General features: G+C 35.2%; 2 protein-coding genes across 2 annotated transcripts in view; both read right to left on the bottom strand.

Moving 5' to 3' along the window:
* Positions 1 to 1,423: 1,423 nt before the first annotated feature.
* On the bottom strand, positions 1,424 to 27,068 carry LOC137402498 (peptidyl-prolyl cis-trans isomerase G-like). The gene is made up of 12 exons (XM_068088998.1): positions 27,056 to 27,068; positions 26,449 to 26,806; positions 25,413 to 25,452; positions 24,859 to 24,946; positions 20,234 to 20,322; positions 19,347 to 19,446; positions 16,502 to 16,547; positions 15,493 to 15,651; positions 10,909 to 11,000; positions 8,500 to 8,599; positions 3,453 to 3,960; positions 1,424 to 1,560 (listed from the first exon to the last, which is right to left on the bottom strand). The coding sequence occupies exons 1-12, from the start codon at positions 27,066 to 27,068 to the stop codon at positions 1,510 to 1,512; spliced, it is 1,644 nt and encodes a 547-aa protein (XP_067945099.1). The 3' UTR covers positions 1,424 to 1,509.
* The window catches only part of LOC137401410 (uncharacterized), a 388,865-nt gene continuing 381,801 nt past the window's right edge, over positions 20,580 to 27,643 (bottom strand). The window contains exon 8 of the mRNA XM_068087740.1: positions 20,580 to 20,590. The gene's annotated coding sequence lies outside the window, so the exon portion shown is untranslated. The remainder of the gene's footprint in view (positions 20,591 to 27,643) is intronic.

The raw sequence follows: 27,643 nt of genomic DNA, 5'->3' as shown, positions 1-27,643 counted from the left end.
GATTTTTGACTAATTGCACAATTTTTCAGCCAAAACTACAATTTTCGTTATATCGACAGCGGAAAATGATGTTCCTCTTACAGAAAACTGTGATAAGGCTCGTGTTCTACCGATCATGTGCTCTAGTTCACAGCACTTTTTTAAAATCACATCACAAAATCTTTGAACATATTGACTAATTCTTACGTTCATTTTCACATTTGTATGACAAGTTCCAAGTTTGCTGTTTTCAATATTTGATTTGATGATTTGAATCGCTATGTTGGTTAAAATAGGCATAGCACAGGTCAAATGGAGTTGGTGTTCAATTGAAGAATGATGCTCTATTTTTCAAATTTTATGCTATAGGGTCGGGTAATTAGAGGTGGTATTCAAATATAGGTGGTGTTCAATTAGAGGTTTTACGGTACCTCTTCACTTTTCCTGCTGAACTCCCAAACAGGCGAGTTGCCATTTGGCACTGATGCAATGATAGTTGCAGATCATTCTTAGCTTTACTTAGCGAGAGAATTACTGTATGCATACCACCCTTACAGCTAAAAGCCTAAAACTAAGTGAACTGTTATTTCCTTAAAAACCGTTAGCGAGATCAGCGATTGGTTCAATGACCACTCAAACCAAATGTATTGTAGAAATCTTGGTTCACAAACTTGGCCTTCGCATTGAGGAAACTGTCTGCAATACAAACAGCTATTGTATCTTTACTAGTGTTGATTGTAAGAACAAAACAATATTAGAAAAGTGCCATGATATTACTATGACCTAATGAGCGTCTAGAATTTCCACAGGTTTTGTTCTTGTTTAAACTTTGGCTTCTCATATGCATCTAAGCATTTCACATGTGTCCGTACTCTTAACAGGTGAGCTCCTGCGAGAACTCAAACACAACCAACTGAAAACAATGGGAGAAGGTAATATAATTGGAATGTGTATGGAAAGAAAAATAGTCATTTGGGCAGCTGCTGAGAGTTGTCTGCCAAAGTGTTATCGTAAATAGGTAATTGACAGTCGTCTGAGATCACATGTGAACAGTGATCGTTTTTAGGATAATTGATGGATAATATTTTAACTTTTAAAACATTATCTGTTCATTATTTTTATTGTGCAAATGCCCGATGCAAACACATGACACTAGTCAGCAGGGTCTAGAAAATTACACTTGTATCAATAATATTTATGCGACAAATGAAAAACCTGGTCAAGACAGTGTTGGCTCAGCTAAGAAGCCAATCATAGCATCCTGACATCATCGATTAAGAAAACCTTTCAGCTTAGATCAGTTACCAACAGAGCAAAGTTCATGTGCTTCCAATCTTTAGCAATAAACTGTCCTAGGTTTGACTAGGAATTCAACAATCAACCTGAGATGAGTGAAAGAACATGCCTGTGGTGATCATCTAGCGCCGATTTTAGACTTTCGTGTCATTTATTACTGAAATCAACAAACACACTTGAACAATATAGATACATGTATATAAAAATAATTGCGGAAAACTATACTTGGACATCCTAATCTTCGTCAAACAGGCACCCAAAGGATATTTCAGCTTCTACAGATTTCTACAAAGTCAAACATACAGAATAGTAAGTTAAAAAGGGCTAAAATTGTCGTTACCGCTATATGCACATATATTGGTCAACTATAATTCTCATATACATGGAGATGATACATGCATTTATAAAATACCTGAATTGAGTATGTAATAAAGCACTATAAGGAGCATCAACAACAGCAGCCTAGTTAATAGAATTAAAAATAGCTACAAAAATGTATGCGTAACCTAATCGCTCTGCAAGTTACAAACATATTTTAATGACCAAAGACCCAATGAAGTAAATTAGAGTCAACAAACTGTGTATAAACCATTCACTTCACAAACACATCTTAAATAATATTTTAAGGTTGACTTGCAAAAAAATCCACATTACAGTTATTTGGTATTATAAGATTCACCATGTCTTACTCTGTTGTGTTGTAGGTGCAAAATATGTGGAAATGTGATTACAAGCTCTTAAAAGCTCAAAAACGAACAGTTAATCGCAGCCACACAAGACCGCCGTAGTTTGGATTCTCTTTCAAAAATGGCTCAAATTTGACGTAGATGTGAGAGATGTTTTCTGAGTGTGAGAGTGGTTTCTGTTTACACTTTCGTGCAACCTCATTCCTCGAAATATTTTCACAAATATACTTCACGCATTTAATAAAACCATGTCTATTGTTCTTACGCGTCTGTTTTATCGTCATTGTAATGCTGTCACTACTCACTTTTAGCAGTGATATCTGATAACTTACCGTACAAATTTGTTTAATTTTTTATTAGCCTTACCTCGAATGAGTATATATCATTGTCTGATAATCATGACGAGCCTGTTGGCCACCTGTGATAATCGAAAAGTGCTGCAAAAATTATTTGCGAAGTATTGAGTCACATGATCAGATTACGACTTGCCGATTAGACCAAACCGAAACAAAACTGTAAAGTAGCGAGCATCTATATTTGATACGGGGTCTTCGGCAAAACCCGAAGTGTTTGTCATAAACCAGTGTTGCGATAAGTTTTATTTCGAGCTTTTTATTGGCCTTTCTATTCATGTGAGAACATCACATGACAAGACAATAAATAAATTTCATGGCCATGTCAGATAAATAAAGAGATTCCAATCTAAGGCGGCTTTTCGTTTTTGAGCTTTTAAGAGCTTGTAATCACATTTCCACATATTTGGCACCTACAACACAACAGAGTAAGACATGGTGAATATTTTGATACTAAATAACTGTAATGTGAATTTTGTAGCAAGTCAACCTTTAATAAAACTTCCTTTATGCGACGCAATAGGAACACCTCGAGCATATAAGCAACAACTTGAAACTCAATTCAATGTTGCTGTTAACTATGCGACATCCCTTCTACATTAGTTTCGACTGATGCATTGCCTAAATGCTGCACGATATGCCCGTAGTGCTGGATAACGATTCGAGTGCATTCAGTTTTTCGATAGTTATTCTCTCCCGGTTCATCAATTCAAAAGGAGAAGACAACTGCGTATGAACCAAATTTTACATCGCAATTCAATTCAGTGTTTGCGCTTGCCCACGGAGCAGCTTCCTAAGCAAGTTTTCGTGAGAGCATTGATTGGTCAGCAAATGTGTTTAGAGTTTTTTTAATCCAAATTGTAGCAATTGTCTTGACTCTTGCCAAATTAACTCATGTGATGTTTTGTAGTTAGGAGACTTATATTTGTAATATCTTATTACAGTATTAATCTTCCATGATTGTATTTGTCCTGAGCATATTGTAATTTTTTTTATTTATATCTATTTAATTGTTTTTAAATTAATTAATTTGATGTTGATTCATTAAATTTTAAAGAGGATAACGTTTTTCAAATTGTATTGGTTAATTAATATTAATATAATTGAAAATGTCCCCTACTTAAATTTAAAAACATACCTTTAATATACTTGTGACTGCTTGGATAGGCTGCTCAGATTGAACTTTCTCTTCCCGTTTTGGCTTGCTTGTTTTGTGTGTTTTGTTAAAACAAGCAAAATCTTGGTAACAAAATTCGTTCTCTTCATTCTTCTTATTAAGCTTTTTATTTTTGTGTCGAACAGGGTTGGGAAAACTTGAAATATATCTCGCTTCTCGTGCTTCTTCATCGCTGAACATTTTGATGTCCTGTTTGCTGCGTTTTCTCAAATTGTCATTTTTACTATTGTCCTTCATTTGTCGGGACTTATGCAGCTTCCCAACAAATGGATCACAACTTCTAGATTTCGCATGCATTTTCTCTGCAAGCCTCTTCTGCTTCCTATATTCATCTTCCTGGAATCTCTTAGGTACTAATTTTTTCTCTTTCTTTTGTCTATGTCTCTCTTTTGAATGCTCGCTTCGGTGAGATCGTCGTCCTCCACCTGATGTTTTTTTGGAACTGGAGCTGGGGGAGAACCTGACTCTCCTGTATGAGTAGCACCATAGATATAGTAAATCCTAGATTGGCGAATAGCTATCATTACAATGGAGCAAAAGTGAGGCATATAATTGGCTGTGATTTTCACTATGTTATGTCGCAGTGATGCTCATCACAGCCACAGAGCCTTCGATTGAGCAATGAGGTTAGTTGTGAAAGCATGCTTGTCATACTAGTTTTCAAGACATAACGTAACAATAAGACCCAATTTTTGGTGAAATGTCATCAGAGGAAACTACAACACCCCAGGTATATCCTGAATTGCCCATAACAAGACAGAACTTGAGCTCAAAACAAGAAGTTCTCAACAATATCATAAGCTATCTATGCCAATTAAAGACACCAAGGGGAAAGCCGCTAGTGGAAAATAATAGGAAAACCTTCATCATTGGTTTTGAGTCGGCAGCCAAATCTGTACATGGCAGTGCTCAATATCTTTTCAGCAACTACCCTTACATCAACTACTTCCTAACCTTTAAGATCAACCAGGATCACATTGAGACTCTGTTTTCAATGATACGATCTAAGGGTGGCAATAACATAATAACATTAACCTGGATGTGCTGTTCTTTAGATCTGCACTTCGAGCGCTGCTCATAAAAGCAAATACCACACCAAGACCCAATGCTAACTGTATTGATCTGGATGTAAGCAGGGCTGAAAAAACTGCCCAACTCCTGCTACCTTTTCTGGCTAGAAGGAAGAGAGAAAAACTGAGAAAGGTGAAGATGAGGAGTTCGGATAAGGAATTTTTTCTAACTCAAATGTGATTACTGTATCAAGTTGACCGATGTAGAAGTAGTGGGAAGTAGAAGTAGTGATGACATAACCCTAATCCCAGTTAAAAACAGAGGAGGATTGGTGACAGCAACCCCATTGATAGGTCGACTATGTGTTGCTGCAGAAAAGTGCTAGGTTCACGCATGGAGAGCTATTGTATACCACAGAGAGTTTTTAAACGAGTAGGGTAATATTGCAGACAATAACATATGTTTTATTACATAACCTCAATCAAGGTTTCACATGCACAGTGCATGCCACCAATCTACTCAAAACTATGACAAATTGCTATATTAAAATCAAATACACTATGCCGCTTCAAAGCGGCATAGTGTATTTCATAGACAAAAACTATCTCGTCTAGTTATTTTCAGTCATGTCTAATGGGTATTTAATACATTGGTCATAAATTACAAAGCACATAAATTACATAATTTTTTTATTGTATATTTCAATCCATCAGAGTCTTGGCTTTCGAATGAGCTATTGTTTGGCATGGTGAGACAGATATTGGTTGGTGTTTATAGGAGTTCCCCAGAGCTCTACCGCGAAAAAGTTTACTGGCATAGTCTCCAAAATTGTGACGTCACAATTCTCATATTCGTAGTTGTGTGCTCTTACCGCTTATTTATCAACTACAAAAGAGACGATAATGACGCTAGTGGCAGGCGAAGGTAGGACAACTCCAAAGAGTGAATGAAGATCACAAAGGAATCAGTGTCATTAGTTCTCCATGTACATATTATTTCTATGATAAGTACCTCATACTCCAAGAACCATACTATATTTTTTCGATGATATTATGCACTAGCTCTTTATTTTTAATGCGACGTTAAGAGTGACGACTGAGACTAATTAATTTCAAACATTGCGTGATCTCGCGAAAGTGCAATTGACATTTAGTCCTAGGGCCACGCAACCGCAGGTCATAATTTAATTTTTTAATGTGATTTCATTACCTTTATCAACGACAGTACATTTATTGAAGAATAATTAATTAACCCAGAACATGTGTTTGTATTTGGTTAGCACGATCGCGGGCATTGTTGATTATCTAGAATCTTAGTTTATTATTAGCGCTCTCCGGGTTTAACAGCACCGATTGTCACAGAGAAATGCAGCCTCAATGGCAGCGAAAGGGATCGACGACCTAACGCTAAATGAGAATTATGACACCACATTTTGAGTACTTGAACCAAGTGCTTTTTTTGCAGGCCGTACTTTTGACACCCCGTTTTTTATAATTCTATTATTCTTTGTGTATTGAATATAGGCTCATTCGAAAGCCAAGACTCTGATGTTGAAATGTATTATAAAAAAATTATGTAATTTATGTGCTTTAACTACTTCTAAATCTTGTTTGACTCATTAGTTTGTTATTAGTTTAATTTCTATTTGGGGACTCTTTGTATCATCAATGATATAGAAGCTTCAATCATTGGTATAATCTATTACCATATGTGTAAGATTCTTGCCTTTCTCGTCCAAAGTCATTATGTAAGTTTTGTATATTTTCAATAAAATATGCAGTCTCAGATGCACAAACTATAGAATAATTGTGCAGGTTTTAGTGTTAAGTCAATAGGAATTCATAGATCAGCTGATTCACTCTATACATCCCCATGACGTTGCGTCATGCTATTTATAGGCCTCACTTATTTTGATTATTCGCATATCTAAGGTTTACTATATATATGAGTAGCACAAAATAAATAACAATCAATAGATACTAGACAAAAATTTGGACTGCCTCTTTGCTATATGATGGCGCAAATTCAAGAACTTATTGAAATAGCACAACCAGTGCTTTATTAGAAGAACTTTGAAGACAAATTTATAATCAGGTTACTATACTGTACTTCATAAACTTCAGTTGATAGTTCGGTCAGAGCTGAAGAAATATCAAAAGCTAATAATTAGCTATTTTTGTTTTCTATCTCTTTGAACTTAAAAACTCAGTGAAACATTTTTCTGAATCTATTTACATGGGAAAAATAGAGGTTTTTAATCTATTTTCTGCTTAATTGGTTTTAAATAGAAATTCTGTTAAAACAACACTTAGTGTAACAAATTGTCTAAAAGGTCATTGCAGCAATTACAACATGCAGTCTTGAATGCAAACTAGATATTGCTTATGACAACTGAAATCTCTGAACATGATGAAGAAAACTGTTGTCGGTCGCCTAAGAATCGCCAACCTTTTTGGTTTAAAGGTTGACTTGCAATAAAATTCACATTACAGTTATTTGGTATCAAAAGATTCACCATGTTTTACTCTGTTGTGTTGTAGGTGCCAAATACGTGGAAATGTGATTACAAGCTCTTAAAAACTCAAAAACGAAAAGCCGCCATAGATTGGAATCTCTTTATTTATTTGACGTATTCATTACAGTTTGGTTATCGTCTTGTCACGTGATGTTCTCACGTGAATTGGAAGGCCAATAAAAAGCTCAATATAAAACTTATCGTAGCACTAGTTTATGACAAACACTTCGAGTTTTACCGAAGACCCCGTATCAAATATAGATGCTCGCTACTTTACAGTTTTGTTTCGGCTTGGACTAATCGTCAAGTCGTAATCTGATCATGTGACCCAACACTTCGAAAATAATTTTTGCAGCACTTTTCGATTATCACAGATAACCAACAGGCTCGTCATGATTATCAGACAATGATATGTACTCATTCGAGCTAAGGTTGAAAAGTTTAACGACTTTTTACAGTAAGTTATAAGATATCAGTGCTCAAAGTGACAGCATTACAATGACGATAAAACAGACGTGTAAGAACAATAGACATTGTTTTATTGCATGCGTGAAGTATATTTGTGAAAATATTTTGACGAATGAGATTGCATGAAAGTGTAAACCGAAACCATCCTGTAACAAGTACATGTACGTCCTATTTGAGCCGTTTTGGAAAGCGAATCCAAACTACAGAGGTCTCGTGTGGCTGCGATTAACTGTTCGTTTTTGAGCTTTTAAGAGCTTGTAATCACATTCCCACATATTTTGCACCTACAACACAACAGAGTAAGTCATGGTGAATCTTTTCATATCGAATAACTGTAATTTGAATTTTATTACAAGTCAACCTTTAACCTAAGGTTTTTATCATTATTATACAACTAGCTGTGCTACCTGGTGTTGCCTGGGTAATGAAAAAATCTGTGGTCAGAAAATTGATTTGTATTTAACATAAATAACAACATTTGCCATTTTAACTTTCAAATTGCATATCATGAGAAAACTTAAAGAAGACGTGAAGAAGACAGAGCCAAGCAAGAGAAGAAGCAGATGTAAGGAGGTCAGATGATTCAAGAAAGTCAGAGACCACTGGCAGTTTCTTGCATGCTGTTTTTTTGCAATGCACACACGTTAAATATATGTATCTATATATATTTTATTTATATACATTTGTGCAAACTATATATCTATTCTATTGCCTTTGCACTCAATGTCTTTAGTTTTTGTGGAGAGTAAAGGAAAGCGGCAGTTTCCTTGACATAATGTTCATCGCTTGCATCAGAGAATTAGCTCAGTATTTTATTTTCTAATGCCATCAGCTTTTGAATGTGCAACAAAATCTTTCAAGTTGCTTGTCACTACGATTTTATATCTTGAACAGAGACGTACATCAGACATTTTATAAGATTTAGCTCATTGGCAATTTATGAAGCTCTAAAGATATAAGTTTTACCTTCATCTCTGATTAAGGAGTCACATTCGTGGATAAGATAGAATTTACCTGGCAGTTTTATAACGTTTTTCGGGAACCTGGAGAAGACTGTTGCTGGTTGATGAATGGTCACTGAAGATTTCTGATTTACTGCTACCGGAGGAATCAACTACAGAAAAAAATTACCGAGCCTCACCTTCTCATAGCGCAGATATGTACAGCAACCTCAGTGTTCTCTCACCAATATTGAGTTGTCATACATTATACCCAATGCCAACAAAGACTGCCCCATTTGATCATCATGTACAACCGAGTACTCAATCAAGGCAATATCACCATCATTTATTTTACAACATACAATACAAACACGATTGTGTTTTGAATGCCACATTTCTACCATGTCCAAATATCTTTTACGCATAGCGAATCTGAAAGCATCGTTAATTTTTCATGTTGATATGTTTATAATTGCTCAGCCTGCTATTAAATTATTAGTGAAAATGCCTTAATGTATGTATGTAATCATGTACCAGCTAAATGTGTAATATAGCTACACATATGCACTGACTAGCTGTGCCTTCCTGCGTTGCCCAGGCGCTAAAAATCAACTTATAAACAATGAAAAGTAGTGAGCGTTGCCTGCCACTTGCTATTATTCTGGCAAATTTCCAATGGAAAATTCCAGTAAGCTAGTTAATAAGCGATAGGCTTCTAATGACGGTTCGCCATGTGTTGCGTCAGCGTTGTCTAGCTACAGTTATTCTAATAATAGCTATAGCTGGAGGGACACACATACACACATACTTTGAGTAATATATACATATAGATGTTGAGATTAACCACATTTAATTATAGTCACTTTGTATACATGTATGTAGGTTACCGCAGTATCCTCTGCACAATGATAACCTCCAAACCCTTTTACAATCTTGTATGACAATGTTGTTTTTCAAGATATCACCTACCTATTATTTTAATACACAACAACTTGTTCCATATTCAATATAAATACTTTATGATTTTAACCTAGATTTTTAACAACAGTTTTCATTGCATTCAATATACTTTCATTGAGACTCTTTTCTGTACATAACCCATACCATTGCAACTGGTATTTATCTTAGGCTAGTAGTTATTACTGAAGCGTAAAAGTTGAAGAAAAAAAAACGGTACAAAGCAAGGCATTTAAATGTATGTTGGCAACACTTGGTGTGATTTGTGATTTATTAGCTGGTGAATGTTACGCTATAAGTATTACATTCATGTTACACCTGACAATTATTTTTAATGTGAACTTGTCATCAGGACCCATACAAAATATTTTAACATTAAATGACAATTATATATCTGAGCTTTTGAATAACAGTCAAACCCAATATATGAAGTTAATCTATTCCAAAATTTACTTTTCATATTGAAACCATGGCATGCGGGTGAAATCATAGTGATAAGAATTTATTGTAAGTTGTTTGACTCGTTTTACAACAACAAAGATCAATGTTACTGGTGAGTATATATATATGTACACTGCATTAAAACACACGATGTAAAACTATTTAAAATCTAAATTATTTTAGACCTTTATTTTAGGTTTTTATTAGTTTAGGTTGTAAAACAAACCAATAATAAATTTTACGATGACAAGCAGGCCTGTATTCACTGGTTACAAGTGGGGGCGGCTAATGTTAGGCGACTAGTTATGAACACCTAGTTATGGGGTGTGGAGGGGAGCGGTGTAAGCCCCCAACAGATTTCTCTCATGTAGCGCCTCAGCCGGGCCTCTCATGTAAAATTAAAAAAAATTTTATCGGAAAGTATCAACATTTTTCTATTTTTGAGATTTGTTTTTTTTAGATGATGTGACTGACGAGACGTTTTTAAATTAAACTAGGCCAAACTTGACCGCTGTTAAAACACTCAGAAAAAAGACATCTTTTTCTTTTGAGCGTTTTAACAAAGATCAATTTTGCGGATTTCATTTCAAGTTCATTCGGAGGTTTTTACGCTTTCGATGAGACATGGCCACGCGGGTGTTTGGTAAAACTTGATCTTTTGCAAACCTTTATAAAAGTCGTTAACAAGAATATTTTACCGCTGATGATGATAATAATAATGACGCCTAAGAACTACTAAAAGTTGATGTTTGTCTCTATGGCTTGGAATGAAGTGATATTCTACAGCGATAAAAACCGTGTCCATGGCCGCTGGGCAAATAACTTTTCGAATAAATGATGTTGAGGTCGAGTTATCTGAATCAATTTATCATTGCGTTGGAGCTGCCAAACAAATTCGTTCGAGTTAACCTTGTGTTTGAGATGAAATGTTACATTTTATCCGAGGGCGAGTTATCCGAGTTTGACTGTACCTAGCCGTGAAAATTTCCCAAAAAGTTGGAGCGGCTCAGCCGACCAACCGCCACAGGGAATACGGGCCTGATGACAAGTAATAAAGAATTTGGGCCTCTGTAACTATAAATACCTGTTTCAGAACTAAAGTCTGCTAAAAGTTGCCTCCTAGAGTAAAGTTCTGGCTTGTGGAGTCGTGGTGACCGACGTGTGCCTGTGCAGTGCCTGCAAAAGAGACGTAAGTGTGTATATGAGTAAGTGTGTATATATATGACTCAGTGCTAGTGCTGGGCGCGGGTAGTAATACTCGTTGAACTCGCGGGTTTATCTTCTCTCGAGTATCGGGTAATAGAGATTTCGGATATTCCGGTCCTTCGGGTCGGGTTTTGACTTTCGAGTTCGGGTTTTGGTACACGGATTCGTCGGGTAGTGTGAACAAAAACTCGGTCTATTGCACCCTGCGCTCTTAGTCTGGGGCCACAGGGCATTTCTGTGCCATTTTTGCTAAGGAGGCATGACAATGGGGTATAACGAGTCTTTAATTTAATAGATAGAATAAAGCATCTCATACGTACCTTATTTACCATACCTACCGGAGATATTGTAGTCATGCAGTGAGTCAAGCAGTAGTCAAATCGGCTTCGTAAACAAATCTATGCCTTTTTTAATACGGCGCGTGTTCGCTATCACCGATAACACATAAGTCCTTAGTCTGTTTCCTCTATCGTTAAAAACTGCCATCAACGTTGGTAGTAGCAGTGAAAATTTAATAACTCTGTTTAAATTGATTACCACAGCTAGCTATTAGGGATTACATAATTCATTATAACCAAGTTTTACTAAGCCAACAAGCCTTACTAACGGAAAAAGCCGATAATGTAAAGTTTTTTTTATGAGATTTGGAGCACCATCTACAAAAAATCAGAGATGTCCATAGAACATGCTTAATTATTAAGCAACCATAGACCCTATCTTCTGCCACCTGTTGACACGAAAATTCCCTGTGGCCCCAGACTATCTTGACTGTTTAACATCCGCCTGTTAACGCTGCGAGTACGAATGTCAGTCGATAAAAACTGAAAAATTATAAATAAATTGAAAAGAAATATAATTGCTTTGTTAACCCACTCAGGACTGTTCCCGAATACCTCGGGAAGAGTTGTGCTCTCCAGGGCCCATTCCCGAAGTACTCGGGTTAAACTTTGATTTGCTCTATTGCTTAGCTGTTTAGGTACATCGGTTTTATTCATTCACCAAACGAAGTTTAAGAGTCTGGGCATCATTTTGATACCAAATATGTGATTGGACAAGAAAGTTTTAACTAACAAATTATGTGATAGATATCAACTATTTTGGAAATTTGATGATCGCCATTTTGGAAAAGGTTTATCTGAACGATGGCAAAATTTTTAAGTGATTTAGATGCGGTAATCAGCTCAGGGGAAGAAAATAGCAACAAAAGTAATATTCAAGAAGAAAATGAGAATTTTCTGATGGAAGAAGGTAAGTTTTATGTGGCTATTTATAGAATTTTACCGAAAAAAAAACGATAAAAAGCCGAAATTTTTCTTGTGAATTTCTAACAAACTTTATTCTAACAGTGTAAGATATGGATTTTTTTCATGATACACATGATTATAACATTTTCAATCCAATAAAATTTAGATCTTTTTACAGCATGAACTCATCACTCTATTACCCCATAATAAACAATAGTTTTATGATTTCCTTGTAGAACTACAAGATAATAAAAATTTCTTATTTCATTTATATCCAATTGTTCAACCCACAATTAGTCAAGCATATAGTTCTCAACCTCAACATCTACTATAAACTAGCCCCAACCACTAGGCTCTAATATTGGTCGATAGGGGACACTTACCACAGTAATCATCTTCATGACTTTTTGTGTTTATATTTACAGTATCAAAAAATATTTGCAATTTGTATTACCAATTGTTAGCTGCAGTAGACTACTTATTTTCAATTTGTTATCAGGTATTTACCCTGAAAAGCTACTAAAGCACAATTTTTTTAGGCTGTATCATATTTGCTACATGAAGGTGAAGACAGTCAAGGGCTTGTGAGTGATGATGCCGTTGATGATGAGCCTAGGGCTTCAACACCAATATCTGATGAATACTGCGTCAACTAACTTATAATGGCAGCAAATATGCATGTGTAGTTGGCATCAAATAACTCTCACCGTGTCATAATTTTTTAATGAACACACCCTTATTATACATGTATATATTGTTTCGTTTTCATGCATATTCATTTTTACTGTATTTTTTACAATACATTTTACTGTATTTTTACACCTATTTTTTTTCTGGTAATTGATTGTCTGTTAGCTGGTAACTTGAGCATTTTTTATGCATAATATATTCATAATAACCTCTGCAATGCATTTCAATATAAATTAACAAATTGTTTGATTATATAATTGATAAAACTGTCAGTGACGTAGTGTTGGTTAGAAGCTAGTAACACCTGTTCTATTGCTCAGAATTGAGAAATCTTTTTTTTTATTTGCTGCTGATAAAGTTTGCTATCAATCTAACATAGGTCCAACAATGTCAGTATCAAAAAACTGCTTGTGAGCTGCTACGAAACATGAAAAACAATTTTGATAAAAAAAAAAGTTCAGAGAATTATTAGAAATTGTGGTCAGTAGAATTTGTAAAGGTGCACAAAAAATTATATCACATTGTAGCCTAGAATGTCTTTGTTAAGCTGCAAAAAACAAATCAAGATTATTTTGAAAAGAACTCTAGTTATACTCAATTTTGTGTAGCTCTATTTTAATTGTAAGGCTAGTGAAAAATTAATTGGGCTGGGGGAGCAGTCAACCAATAACTAATTAGTCCTGAATGGGTTAATTTGAAGATATATCTGTTTAGAAAATTTAAACATAAAATCCATATCAACAAACCCGATACCCCAAAAACCCGTAGGCAAAGAAATACCCGAGCCTAGCACTACTAGCTACCCGATACTCGAAAAACCCGAACAGAAGGGGGCGGGTCTAAACCCGTTGACCAAGAAGTACTCGTGCCTAGCACTACTCAGTGCCCCCTCCTTCCATGCCGTGTGTCATATCTGTTTACTCAAGGTACCGGTATCAGTAATCAAACTTCAAGAAAATTGAAGGATGCACAAGGTGACCACAAGGTATAGTATGGAGTGCCATTTGTAAAATTTTGTGATATCCACAATATAAAAACTTTTTTAGTATATAAGTTTACATGTTTAATATGTGAAGATTCATGTTTAGTATGCTAACTTACATATTTAGTATGCCAACTTACATGTTTAGTATGTGAAAATTCGTGTTTAGTATGTCAGTTCACATGTTTTATATGGCAAGATTCATGTTTAGTATGCTAATTTTCATGTTTAGTATGTGAAGATTGGTGTTTAGTATGTCGAAATTCATGTTTGGTATGCTAACTTTAATGTTTTGTATTGCGAAATGCGCATGTTCGCTATTCCGCTGCGATCCTGTTTGATATGCCAATACGCATGTTTGTTATTCAACTTTTATTTTATATGCGATCTCCTTTTTATTACATTTCGAAGAAATGCTCCTAAGTCAATCGCGCCCTGTTTTATACGTAGCCCGTGGACCATCGATAAATAGTTGGCAAACTTGGAGAATTCCTCAATAACTATCTAACTTTTAATAACATCTAATAACTAACTTCCTCAATATATTATAAAAAAAGGTCGTTGAAGAACTCTACGTCGTTGTTACTACAAAACAGAACAGTAACCTACAATACTCATTTGCTGTGATAAAAAATCACATATATAGAAAGTTGAGTCTTAATAGAATCTTGACTCTTACATTTTTTCAAAGTCAAGCAACTTTTGAATTTGAAAGAATTTTCTATTAAACGAGTGTGGCAAAGCTAGCTTCGGATGTACGCAAGTGAGGAAATTTCGCTATAGTGTCTTCGCTCCCCAGGGTTATTGATCGAAATTCTCCACGTTTGCCAACTATTTATCGATGGGCCGCGGGCTATGTGTAAAACAGGGCGCGATTGACTTAGGAGCATTTCTTCGAAATGTAATAAAAAGGAGATCGCATATAAAATAAAAGTTGAATAACAAACATGCGTATTGGCATATCAAACAGGATCGCAGCGGAATAGCGAACATGCGCGTTTCGCAATACAAAACATTAAAGTTAGCATACCAAACATGAATTTTGACATACTAAACACCAATCTTCACATACTAAACATGAAAATTAGCATACTAAACATGAATCTTGCCATATAAAACATGTGAACTGACATACTAAACACGAATTTTCACATACTAAACATGTAAGTTGGTATACTAAATATGTAAGTTAGCATACTAAACATGATTTTTCACATATTAAACATGTGAACTTATATACTAAAAAAGTTTTTATATTGTGGATATCACAAAATTTTACAAATGGCACTCCATAGTATAGAGCATTGCTGATACTGTAAGATTTTGTCAACTAAAGATTACATCACAGACACTGACAGCAAAGGACAGAAACCTGATTAAACATGGCAATAAAGTTTGCGTTGGATAAAAAAACTTTAATCAATGGCAGTGGGTAACTAGATAGAAACTATACAAACAGAAAAAGAAAACCTTCAAGTGATTATGTATTTTCTTTCATCTGTTGTCGACTTATTCGTACAATCCGACATTATGATCAGTCACCCACCTTTGCCTGCTGACTTTAATGGCTTTTTTCTCCGCTGACCTGAGTAGATACCTCGAAGATGATTGCTTAACATGACTTTTGCTCGCAATTGCTCCTATTTGTAACGATCGGGAGCGATGCCTGGGGTGAACAGATTTATCAGTGAAATGTGCGGGAACACTGCAATCAAATGATGGCAAGAGATCATATGTGAGATTTGAAGAGCTAAGCCGGCCGTGGTTATAATATTGCAGAATGACAAATTAATTCTTACTTAATTCAAATTAATCCAAATGAAATTGTATAGAAACAACTGATTTCATCTATTATAATGTGCTATTACTTAAGTTATTTTTAGGTGGAAACCCATTCACAAAGATTTAATATGCAATACTTTAACATATCCAACTAATTGGTCATTCCATTAGGTATTAAAAAAACATCAAATTTAATTTTCTAAGTTTATAATAGTTATGCGGTTTTAATGCTACAAAATAAACTTTAGACAAAATGTGACTCTTGCTTACAGAAAAATATTCTGTAACTGGTATGAATTTAACAAAAAACATGACAATGATTAATTAGCCAGCCCTGATGAAAATGTAGCTAAAGTCATAGATAAAATCAATCATTTGTATATGCAATGAATCAACAGATGAACTAGAACACATAGTTTTTAAACCAACAGTATTGGACTTCAATGGATAAAGTTTTGATAGCATTTTCGGTTCACACCATTTCAAAATAATATTCATCCTCATTGCATATGCAGCCTTTTTCCTGAGTAAATGTACAACAGTGTATCGGCACAAACACTAAAAAAAGAAACGAATGTGTGACTTTTAAATTGTTAGCATACAATGTAGATGTCATGACCTTCACCCTTCTAGGGATCAATTATCATTAGCCATTCAATTTATCCACACTTTGTATCATTGTGTGTAGCCAGAGGAAGATGTCCACACTAGGTTTTGATGTTTTACCAAAAAACAGTTAATATGATTATTAAAAATTGAAGAACAATACTTACAGTGACCTATTTTTCACTTCGGTTATTTCTGGAGTTGTTTGACCATCTACAAAAACATAAAATCAATACGATGGTATTCTACATATTAGAGGGTCTTGTAAAGCCTGGTTTCAAAATGAACATAACATAAGTCAAATAAACAAACACTACTACTAATACCACTGAGTATTTTATATAGTATATGTATATTAAATTTAGTATGGGCTATAGAATGGGTATTTTGTAAAGGCCTGGCTACACACCTACGGAATGTCGCTAACTTGTAGTGTAGATATTTTTTGTGGTTACACCTACCGCCATTCTAAATGATGTGCCGTGCTGACAAATATGAATGACCGATATGAATGAACCTTAGCCAAGGGAATCAATGACGCCTTACTGGTTTTCGCCGCATGTTACTGAAGTACCATCGAATATTATAATTGTAACATGAATAATAAATGCGCCAGAACTAACACATGTGCAGCTATTTGCGTTTCTGTAGTTTGTTAAAAAATGGTATGCATTAATGACAAAAACAACCAGGTACAAAAATATTTCAAGATTGTAACTTCAAATCGTAATATAGAAAAAAATAGTTTCAAATATTTAACAGCAAAACAAAAAAATCATTTGAGTTGCTTCATGAATGGTTCCAATTTATGCCCTACCTTTTGTAAATATGTAACGAGAGAATATCTTCATCCGCATGTAACAAAACCTTGGTGTGGTAATATGTATATATATATATTTAATGGATACATTTATAATTGATACGAAACCTTGGAGTGGTGATATGTATATATATATTTAATTAATACATTTATAATTGATACAAAACCTTGGTGTGGTAATATGTATATATATAGTTAATGGATACATTTATAATTGATACAAAACCTTGGTGTGGTAATATGTATATATATAGTTAATGGATGCATTTATAATTGATACAAAACCTTGGTGTGGTAATATGTATATATATAGTTAATGGATACATTTATAATTGATGAACGAGCAATAGGTTACGTAACACTTGATTTGTTGAAATAGGTGCTCCTCATTGGCCAGATTACGAATTCCATTGTAATTTTTTCGATCTGAAATCAGCTTCATTAGAGATTCATTTAAGAAGACGCGCAGACTCGTGGAAAGGTGAATTTTGAATTAATGTTGAATCGTCAGAAATGATAAAGTGCAGTATGAATGTCCAAACCTTTTATTTTATGTTACAGTAGCAGCTCTTTTAAATGTGCCAACTTTCACGAAATTACAAAATTCTGTATGACTAAAATGTAGGCTTATTTGGGGCACCCATGATATTTAGTTTATTAGACTGAGCCTCTAACCAACTGTGCAACCAACTGTACCATGCCATAACACCTTTCAAAGCGTCAGTTTGAGGATAATTTTTATTCTCTGTGCTTTGTGACAGAAAAAATTAACAGACACAACGACCATAACAATATAAATAGTTGTCTCTGTAAAGCCATGTTGTCCTCTTCATTTAAGTCAAGCTTGCAAATGAATAAAATCGAAATCGTAACAATCAGCTATTTCAGCCAATTACAGTTGTCTGCTTTGTCTACCGATGCAGACCAACATATTAATTTCAAAATAATGTGTTACCAATGTTTTGGCTATGCAAATGATGCTTTTCATTGGTGTGTGTGTGTGTGCGTGTGTGTGCGTGTAGCCAGGACTTCAGCAAACCTATTTTCCATAGATGTATGCTGTTAAGGAGTTTATGTACCACCATCTATTAATACAACTACTACTGACATCTTTAAAAGGGATTAAACTTTATGCTTACTCAATGTTTAATTTGATTTTCATCAAAATTATTATATAAACAGTTTAAATCTTCTGTTTTTAGTAACATTAGAATAATGAAAACAATTTGATTTCTCAATTTTGCTACATAAGCTCACATTATTGTACATAGGTATTGTGGAAATTTCATAATGGGCAGTGTTTCAACATACCATTGCGTAAAAAACACACTAACTGGGACAAATCTATACAGCGCACCCCGGGTTATGGCGTCTCTGTTTTACAGTTTTTTCACATAACGATGTGGAACATGATGTTTTTTTTGTCCCCTCGGGATGGTTTTTTTGCCATCGACACCAACAAAAATGTCTCTCACAATTCAAAATTGGTTGTTAATGTGCTAAGTAAGTTGGAATATCGACGATGCAGATATGCGATTCGGCGAAACCACGCCCAGAATGAGCTTAAGCATGGCATTGGCAATTTTGTACAATGAAGTCCTCGTGCTTGGAAACACAATAGTGTCAATGGATGCACAAACCAACTTTATACTAATGTGCAGTTGCAATACGCATCCAGTTTCAATTTTTGAAAAATTTGCATTTGCAAAAGTCATGAATTGCAAGGTAATGCGTCATGGAAGTAAATGTGCAGTGTATCACAGTGTGCATTTTGCAGTAGGAGTGTAGTTGCAGTAAACGTTTACTGGGCATTAGAAAGTTGTAATGCATTGGAAAATTACTGTGTGCTGCACTGCAATGACATACAGCAGTTCTAATGAGTCGCAACTCCGATTTTTACTAAATGCTGGTGAAGAAATGTTTCAAGACATCTCTGAAACTGAGAAAACCAGGTTAAAATTTTAGGTAAAAACAGACTTTGCCCTAGATGTCGTAATTGTAATCAGATCATTGATAAAAACAGACTTTGCCCTAGATGTCGTAATTGTGATCAGACCATTGATAGAAACATAAAATATAATGCCGACTGTTGAGTTCCTGGTACGGTAAACTTATATATAGCATATAACAACAAAGCTATTAAACTTATCCTGCTATATAATAACTCTATAAGATATGGAGACAAGGTGCACCTGATGAAGAAGCGAAGGCAGTAGAGACGGTTGATATCACTGGACTGGTTTGACAAGCTTTCGTGTCCATCTCATTTTTGCCTCTCTTTTCCATCTGGGCCTACACAAGTGTACATGTATTTGCATTAATATTGCGGGTATCAGATACTGATGAAAAGATCACACGAAAAGCAAAGCAAGCTAATACAGCAAAGTTAGATAAACTGTAGTTTTAGAGGTAAAAACAATTCTAAAAATGAGGCACTAAAATTTAAAACAATATGCCATATTTGTGTTGGGTTGACAAATATAAAATACAAGGCAAATAATGGCAGGTTAAATTTACATTTATTTACAACTTGAGATCATCTTGTTTCCAGCTAACTAAATAAGTCTTGAATAAGATTGAATAAAAACATGGTGCTTCTTAGGCTGCTAGTATTATGTTGCCCTTTAGCGGAAATAGCATTCTTTTCCCCAATGCTCAGACTTCAAATTTTGATGACCAGTACAAAAAAATACAAAAGATCAAAACTCATAATTTGGCATTGCTAACTCTTCATCGAACAATTTTTGTTTTTGGTTCAGAGCCATATTCCTTACACCTTTGTGACAGATTTTCATTAGAAGTTTCTTTGAAAACTTCCATGTAAGTTAAAACTTGACTGACAATTTTCAAACTTTAAACTGCATTTAAGAAAAACCCAGGAGCACGACTCTAGAGAAATATGGAGTCGCTATACGGGGCCTCCACCTGTTACCTCGAGACAGCTACCTGCAACAGATGCATGTATATACGCTATTCTATGACAACAATGTCACCAGACAGACGAACAATTCTGTAGCCCTATAGGTGCTACGTGCCTAAGATCTAGCCAAACACAATCCTTTGATTTACTTGATTTTACCTTGGCCTTGCTCTGCTCTGATAGGAGACATTCAATCATCTTAGACTGAAGGTTTAGATGATCTGACATATCTTGAAGCTTGCATAACACTGTAGAATAATGCAAACCAACACATCACAATGTGTATCACAATTAGCTACTATGTTTGTATCAATCTGATTTGATTTCATGCAAGTTTGATTTCTTTGAAATAATGAATGCAATAGAGCTTAACATGCTGTTAACCCTTTCACGGGCAGTGCGACGTTTTTGTCGCTTTGCGATACGGCTGCTAATGGGCAGTGCGACGTTTTTGTCGTTTCGGTAACGTATTTTATTATTGCCGTTTCTGGTTAGCTAAATGCCGTTTTTTGTTTACTTTTTTTACCAATAGCAAGCTACGATATAGTAGTTTCGGTTAGCCTCAAAAATTGACTTCAAGGTTGGAAAAAAAACGATCGTTTTTGGCAGTGATGAATAAATAAACTTTCGAAAAAAATTAGAAAATTGTTCTAAATAATTTATCAACTTTTATTTTTCTTGCTTCGGTTTTAGCTTTTATTAACCAAATTTTTTGAGAGTTTGACTTTAGTTTACCGTCATGGCGACTTCTAAAAGAACCTCCCGAGATTATTCTAATAAAGCAAGTACTAGTACCGAAATTACTAAGAGATTCAGAGGTGACAGTGACTTTTTAGATTTAGTAGCAAGAGATGACAGTGAATCAAATTTGAATTGTGATTGTAATGACTTTACATCTGGAAGTGACAGTGATGAAAAGGCTGGTAGCAGTAATGATGAGGATGTGAGAAGGAGTGATGCCAGTGCCTGGAAGAATATAACCAACATAAACAGAGATAAATCTCCTACAATTCAGCAGTTTATAGCAGTGACAGGCCCAGTATTTACTCCAGTAGATGCTCAACCAGTAGAGTATTTTGAAAAGTTTTTTGAGCCTGTCAATCCAGGAAGTACATTTTTGTGGGAGCTCTTTGTTACACAAATAAGTACATGGTGCAAAGACTGTGATGTGGGCCTTTGTAAAGGAGAATGCTTTCGAAAATATCATTCGTAAATAGACAATTATTATGAAAAGCATATATTTTATGTTATACATTTTTATTTGTTTATAATATATATATATGCCTATGGACCTATACATGTATACATGTGCACCTTTAAACATAGATATATGCACATAATAACACACAGAAAAGTGTATGAACCTTTTAAAAAAAATTGATTTTTTGGAAAATTAATTCGCCCATGGGAGTCTGATTTAGTTTTGAAAATTCGCCCGCGAAAGGGTTAACATGCTAGCATAAACGATTATCTTTTCTGGCTCTATTTGTATGCTATGTTCACAGCTTAAGATCAGATGAGGCTACTAGCAAATGTACCAGTAATCAAAATTAATTTTAGAATGCTGTTCATTCTAAAATATTGTACAATTTTGTTCTGCTGCGAAAACAAGTACTGATGAACAGTATGTGTAATGGTGTTTGAGTTCTACTTTTGGAGAACCATTTTTTTCTTTACTGTTTAAAAGTGGTTGAGAAAAATGAGGTAAAACAAAAAGAATGTAAACATACGAATGTTGAAAAACTTACTTTACTTTCTTTCCAAAGTTTTCTATTAGACTAGACTTTCGAGCTATTCACCAATATAGAATTGAACAAACACAGTGAAAATCTTGAAGATTGAGCAGTATGGTTGGTCTCAAAATGTAATTTCATATGACATTGCAAGCATATGAAAAATTTGCCAAAAAACATTGGAACTGCAGATGTAAAAGTTCTTCACGACTGACACACTCAGCAATTGTTACAACATCTTTTAAGATGAGCAACCAATATACACGTCTATTTATTTCATGAAAAAATTTTAAAGGGTGACTTGCAGCAAAATTCACATTACAGTTATTTGGTATCAAAAAATTCACCATTCTTACTCTGCTATGTTGTAGGTGCAAAATATGTAGAAATGTGGTCACAAGCTATTAAAAGCTAAAAAACGAGCAGTTAATCGCAGCCATCACAATGTAAGTTGGAACCCCTTTCTAAAACGGTTCAAATGGCACGAAACTAAACACGATGTGCTTCTGTTTACACTTTCATGCAACCTCATTGGTCGAGATACTTTCACAAATATACTTCACGCATTTAATAAAATCATGTATACTGTCTTTACGAGTCTATTTCATCATCATTGTAATGCTGTCACTTTGAGCACTGATATCTCAAAACATAGCCTAAAAATGTATTTAATTTTTTAACCTTAGCTCGAAGGAGTGCATGTCATCTTCTGATAAACATGAGGAGCCTGTTGGTCCCCTGTGATAATCGAAAAATGCTGTATAAATTGTTCGCTCATTTGGCAAGAAGTATGGGTCACATGATCAGATTTTGAAATAGACGATTAGATCAAGCCGAAACAAAACTGTAAAGTAGGGAGCACCTATATTTGATAAGGGCTTTTCGGTAAAATCCCAAATGTATGTCATAAACTAGTGCTACGAGACATTTTTATATCAAGTTTTTTATTGGTATTTTATTTTTGTAATAACATTACGTGTCAAAACAATAACCATGTCGAGTTGAATATGTCATCAAAATAAAGGGATTCCAACCTACGACCATTTTTTGAACTGTCCCTTTTTTAGCTTTTCAAAGCTTGTTATCACATTTTCACATTTTTTGCACCTACAGTACAAAACAGCAGTGTAAGACATGGTGAACCTTTTGATACCAAATAACTGTGATGTGAATTTTGTTGCAAGTCAACCTTTAAGGGAAAGTTCATTATATTGCATTCTCCTAACCGAAAAAGTGCAGGAAACCCCAAAAATGGTTTCATAGTTGGCTAAAAATTAATGACAACATGACATAGGACAAATATTTTGCAGTCGATCATTCATTCCACAAGCTGCTCAAGACAGCTATACCTGCAACAGCTATACCTGCAACAGCTATACCTGCAACAGCTACACCTGCAACAGCTATACCTGCAACAGCTATACCTGCAACAGCTATACATGCAACAGATGCATGTATATAAGCTATTCTATGAAAGTTATGTCAACAGGCAGACAAACAAACGATATTTTATTCAGTATATTTACTTGTATTTAAGTAACAATGAACATTTCCTTTGCTATTGAGAAAATGCAAGCAAAAATATGCCAGTTAATAATTTGAAATATGGGTGTGAACCTAGCTGCAAATACCAAAATAACAATCATACTGGTAGACGTAACATGCATAGCAGATTTTTTGAGCAATAAGTTTTACAAAAAGCCTAGTTCTATGTGTCTCATCCATATTACTAATAATAATAATCACAAGCTATATTGTATAAAATTATATTCTGATTAGCGTTGTGACTGACCAAAGAGTTACACTGTCCTATAATTGAATGAGTAGCAAATATTTGAACAAAACCAAGTGGTTTTAACCAAAACTAGCAAATTTAAATAGAGAATTTGGAGTGCATATACGAATGAAAGTTTAGCTCCATCAATGGACTCATTCCCATTTGCAAGGCTCCAACTCAATTAATGGAAAGACTTTCAAAACTACCTACTGCTTCAGCTCACTGATTTGTTACCAAGTTCTAGGCCAGGAGACGGCAACCTTTTTTAGTCAAAGAGCCATTTAGACCCGTTTTCCGCAGGAAAGAACGCAGTGGGAGCCACAAACCCCCTTTGATATTTTTAATAAATAAATACTACATGTAACTTTTTGGTTTAGCTTTTAATGTTTTTATACCATGTTTACACCATAAAATGAAATGATGTGGCATGTATAATGATTTAGTTGCGGAGAAAACAAAATTACACTTTTGCAAAGAACAAAAAATAGTTTTGCCCGTTTTATTGGCGCATAAATTGTTTTACGGTGTGGGCCTACTACATGTATTAGTGTTGTTGTTTATCAGTAGTGTTGTTGTTTATCAGTAGTGTTGTTGTTTATCAGTAGTGTTGTTGTTTATCAGTAGTGTTGTTGTTTATCAGTAGTGTTGTTGTTTATCAGTAGTGTTGTTGACGATATTGCGTTTCTAAGTGGCTGGCCAGCCTTACTAGATTACTAATTGTTTAAACCGTTTGTTGACATAACATTTGAAGGTATCTCGTAGCGATCTGGCCCTCTGCACAAATCCGGTAGTACGTTTTTCTGCACTTTTATGTTAGAGTTGAAGCCACGTGACAATCATGTGATAAGGTACTAATAATACGGTAATAGAACGTAAATAATGACGCATAACAAGCGACAATGTTTGATTTATCACCAAAATTACATTTTTTCAAATTTATATTACATAATCTAGTTATAAAATTTCTAAAGTTTTATGAATTACTTGGCATATGGTAGAAAAGGAAAAAAAATCCAAAGTCAGAGGGAGCCGCAGCGAGGGGATGAAAAAGCCGCATGCAGCTCCGGAGCCGCAGGTTGCCGACCCCTGTTCTAGGCTTACACCTACAATATCTACGAAGTAGAAAACAATCATGCAAGTGGCAAAATCAAGCATATCAGATGGTAACAGCAACTAAAAAGCTGAATATGTCTGTTTGAGCAAGCTGACTCCAGTGAACGAACTTAGAATTTGAAATATCATAAAGACTTTGATGTACAATATGGAGCACTTACTGTCCTTTGTCTCTCCGCCTTTTTCTGCTTTTTTCAAGAAACTCTCAACCATGCCTTTTAACTCTGGTATGTGATCCAGTTTATCTATCTGTAACAAATAGGTGTCTCAGACTGCATGCTATTGGTTAAATGCTAATGCTTAAAACAGAGATGATAGTAGAGTGAAGGCGGAGTTCAACTTTTTGAGAATATGTAGGTGTTACTAGTAGATGTGTACCTGTCACTGAATGTCATACAAACTGATGCCATCAATGACTGGAAAAACTTCTGAGATAAAGCAAACACCAAAACTCTAACTATGGCAAATGTTTTGTGAGATGTCTCAGATAGTATCATGTTGCAGAAAACAAGTGAGATGCATACACGCTCCTAGTAATTTTCAGAGGTTGTCTTTTTCAAATATTTTGCTCTTTTCCAATTCAATCATGCATAAACTTCTCAACATAATCTTGCAAAAAAATTGATAACTTACTCTTAACAACTTTGAAATCATCTGTCAGCTCTCACAGTGAGATGTATGTACAACGACTAAAATTTGGTCACAGTAGACTTACGTGAGCATAGATATCTCTCAAGGCTTCTTCGACACTCCCTCTGAAAAACATAATTAGCAAACATTGAATGTAGGCGCGCTTTTAGTACTGAAACCAGTGCGACTTAACTACATATTTAGCATTAAAAATCTGAATTTTAAAGGAATGTTACACTGTACCAAGCATAGCTACCTATTTATTACTAAAAAATTAAGTGGAGAACATTCATGCAAAATAAGGCCTGGCTACACTCACCGACGAAATGCATCAATTGAGTAGCCAGACATTTGGCATCGCCACGTTTCGTCAACAAATATTTTGGTCTATGCTGGTACAGATTAAATCCAACACAACTGATTGTCTGAAATAGTTGAGTACAATTATCTCGATTCAATTTATTCCTTTCAAACATAGGACGTTGCATCCAAGATTAGCTTTTGAATGACAACACTGCTAGATACGAACAATCATTTATTTATACATGGAGAGTGATATTCTTTTGTGTAACAGCTTTATGATAGCTATTATCACAAATTAAAACATTTCGTAAAATTTAAATTTTTTCTCGATGATTAAATATGTTAAAATCCTATTTTGTAATTTGATGTATGACAAAAACTTAGTATTTTTTACTTACGAAGAAAAATAGGTGCACAAACATTACTGCTACACACCTTTGGCTGTCCATATTGGATAATAAATAATGATAGGTGATGAACTGGAAAATCCAGTGAAGATGTCATGGGTTTCACACTAATTGGGTCAATTATAATTGGTCAATCTATTTACCAACATAATGCATAGTTTGGTAGTGTTGGTGTGTAGCCGCTACAAATATCTACGATACGCGTCACCAATGCCTTTCATCAGTGTATGTAACCAGGAATATAGACAGGCTTAAAATGACCTCAGACTTATTTACATATGAATACTTTTAAAACCATTTTGCATTTATGTATTACATATTTACAGCGCAGAATACATAGTCAAAATTCTAACTTCGCCTGCCTAGCTCTAATACATGTAACTGCTATTAATATTAACAGTAACATCTCACAGCTGCTTGCAGACCGCTAACTTCTTCCTCTCTTCACTTCTTTGTCCAGTGGTATCCTTATTTTTTTGCTCTTGCACAGAAGGTGTTGCCTGGTAAGTCTTAAAGAACCTCCACGAGCTGCCAGACTTTTCCAAATTTGTATATGCGCTTCCTGTAAACTGGTACTTGCTGCCATTTGCCAGAGCATTGATCTTATCGCAATGTTTTGTAAAAGCAGGCTGGGTAGCATAACTGCTGGGAAGCGATCTAGGTGGCAGGTGTGTGACATCTATATGCAGTGGCTGAGATTGGCTGCTACTTTCTTGAGAGGTATCGAAGGTTTTTTGTGCATGCTGAGAAATTCTGTTTAGCTGAGATCCTAAATTCAAAAAAGCTTACAAATAACGTCAGTAAAAAAACAAGTATATATACATTCTCACATAACATAGAGTTTGAATAGTTGGACAGAGGCTGATAAAAAGAGGAGCGTGTAAGTATTGAATATTAAATAAGGTAACACCACGGAAAGAAAAAGGAAAGCCATGCAAAAGGTAGATGGATGGTAACAGACAGGAAATGAGAATAGGTGAGGTGGAATGGCGAAGGTAATCAACAGGTGTTTTTGAACGTGGAATGCGCATTGTAAAAACCTCCATGGGACAGGACTAAAATTTTTAATAGTTCTTAATAGCATGAAGCGGACAGCACAGTAAAACTACAACACAAACAGCAAACTTTATCACATGATAATGAATTGATCTTAGTGAGACAAGTAATATTTTCACAAGAAACGCTAGTGTTGTGATGACAGGCGATAACCGGGCAAAGAGCAGAGAAGAGCCAGCCCAACCGGCAATAATGAGACCAGGAGGCCGGCTCACCTCCTCCGAGCTACCAGGGACTCAAATAGGCTCTGCTGGACTGAGCCAAGGAGAGACTGAGCTGGCCCACAACTCGGCCGGAAGTGCAGCATGCCGACTGTTGGCTGGTGAGACAGCCGGACTAAGCAAAGAGGCAGGCTGAACCATGACCGAGCCTGCAGATAACCATCGAACTGCTACCAAACTGGCTCTGCAAGGACAAATCTATTACCGAATCGACCTTCCCGGCAAAGGGCGAAGCTTTGCAATACGCTTTCCTATATACATGTAAAGAGTCATGATGAACCAAGGATAGAGAGCACCTGGCAGTCTCATAGAATTCAGTTCAATTGTAT

The sequence above is a fragment of the Watersipora subatra genome, chromosome 8 (genome assembly GCF_963576615.1).
Source record: "Watersipora subatra chromosome 8, tzWatSuba1.1, whole genome shotgun sequence".
Classification (NCBI taxonomy): domain Eukaryota; kingdom Metazoa; phylum Bryozoa; class Gymnolaemata; order Cheilostomatida; family Watersiporidae; genus Watersipora; species Watersipora subatra.
This window is presented reverse-complemented; position numbering and strand designations above follow the sequence as displayed.